Here is a 4,202-nt window from a genome sequence, read left to right as displayed (position 1 = left end):
CACACTGCATGGACATTTCAAAGTACCAATGTGTGTACAGGTGTACTTGTATCACCTATTGCTTAACTCAAACCAAATATTTCAAATATTTGTGCACCTGGCCAATGAATACAAATATTCAGACATCATCCTGGGATAGGATTAAAATGTAAAGAAATTGTTATGCTATGAAGGTTGACAGACTAGATGGGAAAATGAGCCTACACTGTAGGTGCAGTGCCCATCTTCACAATAAGACTACCGTGTGTGGCACAGGAAAAAGGAGATGTGAGTTCTATGTGTAGTGTGTTTCAATTTCTCTCCGTGTGCTTCACTCGACTGTGAATACCATGAGCAAGTCCCATGGCTCCCGCATTAGTGAGCACATCACAGGATGTGGTGTAGCACAGAGGGCTCCATTAGTTTTTAAAAGTCAAGAATTATACTCATGTAAAAGCAAATGACGAATGGATAAATATTATCAAGACTTGCAAAATGAAAACACTATTTAAGATTGTCAGAATATATATATATATATATATATATGATTTTAATATTATATATTTGAATCATTAATAATTTTATGTTGCATGAACATATTTGAGAGAAGGGAAGAAGTATCAGATATTACAGGACAATCAATAAATGACACAAGCCAGATACATCTTCTTTTTCTTAAGGGCTCAGTCACAGCCAAAGACACAAAATGCCCAGGCAAAACTACTCCATGGTGACTGAGTTCGTTCTGCTGGGACTCACAGACCGAGCAGACCTGCAGCCTGTGCTGTTTGCCGTCTTCTTACTCATCTACATTGTCACCATAATCGGGAACCTGACCATGATTTTCTTAATCAGAACTGATTCAAAGCTGCACACCCCGATGTACTTCTTCCTCAGCCACCTCGCCTTTGTAGATCTCTGTTATGCCACCAATGTCACTCCTCAGATGCTGGTGAATTTCTTATCCAAGAGGAAAACCATTTCCTTTGTTGGCTGTTTTATTCAATTCCACCTTTTCATCGCTCTTGTGATCACAGATTATTACATGCTGACGGTGATGGCCTACGACCGCTACGTGGCCATCTGCCAGCCCTTGCTCTATGGCAGCAAAATGTCCAGATGTGTGTGTGTGTGTCTCGTTGCTGCTCCTTACCTTTATGGCTTTGCAAATGGCTTGGCACAAACCATCCTGATGCTTCGCCTGACCTTCTGTGGACCCAATGAGATCAATCACTTCTACTGTGCTGACCCCCCGCTCTTGGTCCTTGCCTGCTCAGACACGTATGTCAAAGAAATGGCCATGTTTGTGGTGGCCGGGTCCAACCTCACCTGCTCTCTGGGCATCATCCTGGTCTCCTACGTGTTCATCTTCGTAGCCATCCTGCGCATCCGCTCTGCCGAGGGCAGGCGCAAGGCCTTCTCCACCTGTGGGTCTCACCTGACTGCTGTCACCGTGTTTTATGGGTCACTGTTCTGCATGTATCTGCGGCCCCCTTCTGAGACATCTGTGGAACAGGGTAAAATCATTGCTGTGTTTTATATCTTTGTGAGTCCAATGTTAAACCCTCTGATCTATAGCCTGAGAAACAAAGATGTCAAAAGAGCAATAAGGAAAGTTATCCAAAAGGAATCGATGGCTAAGTAAGGTAAACAAGGTCACTGTTGTGTAAAGCATAGATTTCATCTAACAGTGTAATGGATGTGTTGGTAAATCACTTTCTCTCATTAATTATTTTTGGCCCTTTATAACTCACGCAGGATATTTTCAGTTTTATGTTGCTGTCGGTTTCCATTGCCAGGCCAAAACTCAGTGAGTATTTTCAAAACTGTGTAGAAATTCAGAGGCTAAACCAAGGCTTTGCTCTGAAATATCAATAAGGAACACAAGCTCCTGTCCATAGCATGCACACTGAGAACAAAATATATGATAACGACAATTGACTGTATTTTTAGTCTCAATAAACCCTGAATCATTTTTAAAATTTGGAACTACTGGGAGGGATTTTCTTTTTCTTATTCAAACTAGATAACATTGAATGCTTTTTGGATGCGTCTCAGATTATTACTATATTAATCAAGTGGTATCCCTAATTCAGCGGCATTCTCTTTCATGTGGTATTTGAGGCAAAGGCCAAATTTCCCACAGAGCAGTTTTGTGTTTGTTTGCTAACGAAGAGGTTGGTTTTCCCATCCATATGTAACCTTTGTTCACTCATTAATTATGATACCTTGTATTTTAATTTTATTTTATTTTGTATTTTAGGGAAGGGTCTATAGGGTGTTTAGCGTCTCACTACTAGATCAGATATGCAGTGATCCACCTGTTTACAGCCTACCAAGAGCTGGGATTACAGGCGTGTGCCACCACGCCCAGTCTCAAGTGCTGTCTTGGTGCACCCTGTAGGAGAGACTAGCACTGTAGGCCTGGGGATCGAACCCCCAGCCCCTGCGCCTGCTTGCAGGCACTTTAATCTTCTGAGCTATTTGACTGGCCCTTATGTCTTGTATTTTTATTTCATTTTATTTTTTATTAATTTTATTGAGAAATAAATAGCAATGAGACAGTTTCAAAACTGATTAATAGGACAGTTTCAATAATTAATACATTGCATAATATTGTCTTCATAGCGGTTATTCATAGTACAAGATGCAGACATGATATCCTGTCCAAACATTATTAGTGTAAATCTTTCTTCTCATTGAATTAAGAGAAAGTAGCTGTATATCTATCCTAACTATTTTGTATATACAGATACAAAATGGTCCTTCATTTGTATAACTTTTTTGGTTTAGTTTTGAAAGAAGGAGTCAAGACAAATGATATAAAAAGAATATGGGTAGAAGTAATAGCAGAAAACTTTCCAAATATGGGGAAACAATCTGACACTCAAGTAACTGAAGCATACAGAACTCCAAATAACCTCAACCCAACTAAAAACACACCGAGACATATAATAGTGAAGATCCCAGAAATCCAGCACAAGAACAATATCCTGCTTGTATTTTTAAATGTATAAATTTATTAGGTATTTTAGCCATGCGTGGACACATATATTTGTAAAATTCATTGACACTTTTATATTGTTTATTCATTTTTATCTTGTGATGAATTAACATTCAATACTTTACCTACCTTATCATTTGATATGTATTTTTAAAATTAAATTTAGGAGTCTTCCTAGAGACATCAGCCTTATTTTGTCATACATGAATATGTTTACCTATAAATATGTTTGTATTTTGACTCATTTATGGTAATATATCTGATGTTTTAAGAAATATTTTATGTATTTTAAATACATCATTTATTTATTGCTTCACTGTCATTCCTTGGAAACCAAATCATTTTCTACATCTCATTAATTTGTTATTTACCTACATTATTAAACTAGTATGAAGAGTTAACTTGTCAAACTTCATAATGAACTATTTTCACCCTATGGGAGAAATGAAAAGCCCCTTTGTCAGCATGAAATAAACATCGTTGCATGCTAGCAAAATGTCACATTTGTTTCAGATTTCTCAGACAATCAGATATTTAAAAATTGAGTTATCTCTGTGTGATTATGTTTTTCTCAATTTTTGCAGCAAATTACATTACTATTTTAATTATTATCCATGTATTGGCTACAACTTTTAGTTGTACTAACACTGGTAGATTTATCCTTGGTGAATCAGGTGACCATGTGCAACAATTTACAGTGACATAGTCGATGCCAATAGATATGGCAATATACGATAAGTCACAACCTTGTGAAAATTTTTCTTAAGTAATTAAAAACATGTACTAGTGAAATATTTTCTTCATAGAGATCTGTTATTTTGAAGTCATAAGAGATGAGCAATTTTAGGGCTGGGGAGTTAGTTCGGTAGAATAAGTGCTTGCCTGGCATCCTCAAGGTCCTGAGTTCAATCCCTGGGACTGAAAAAAAAAAAAAAGAAAAGAAAAGAAAAAGAAAGAAATAAGCAATTATAAATTTACCATGTATACTAGAACTGTGTCAGTATTGCCTATAAAATTTAAGTTAAGGGCCAAAGAGATAGTTCAGTGGACTAGGTTCCTTCTTAGGCAAGTGCAAGGACCTGGGTTCGAACCTCTGCTCCACATGCTGTGCTAGCCCCGGCCCAGAGCAGGTGTGGTGACACACACCTGTCATCCCTGTGCTGGAGAGGCTGAGACAGGAGGATCACTACAAGTCCAAGCTGCATAGTGAGATCCTGTA

The 4,202-nt window shown here is 37.9% G+C and overlaps 1 protein-coding gene across 1 annotated transcript in view; it reads left to right on the top strand.

Annotated features, from left to right (window-relative positions):
* The first annotated feature begins 685 nt into the window (after window positions 1–685).
* Window positions 686–4,202, top strand: part of LOC101583092 (olfactory receptor 1030-like) — a 17,778-nt gene continuing 14,261 nt past the window's right edge. The window contains 1 exon segment of the mRNA XM_004645759.2: window positions 686–1,273. Coding sequence (XP_004645816.2) covers window positions 686–1,273 — 588 coding nt within the window.

This window comes from Octodon degus, unplaced genomic scaffold, assembly GCF_000260255.1.
Source record: "Octodon degus isolate 3935 unplaced genomic scaffold, OctDeg1.0 scaffold00239, whole genome shotgun sequence".
Lineage (NCBI taxonomy): Eukaryota > Metazoa > Chordata > Mammalia > Rodentia > Octodontidae > Octodon > Octodon degus.
Note: the sequence above shows the minus strand (reverse complement) of the source record. Positions and strands in the feature narration are given on the sequence as shown.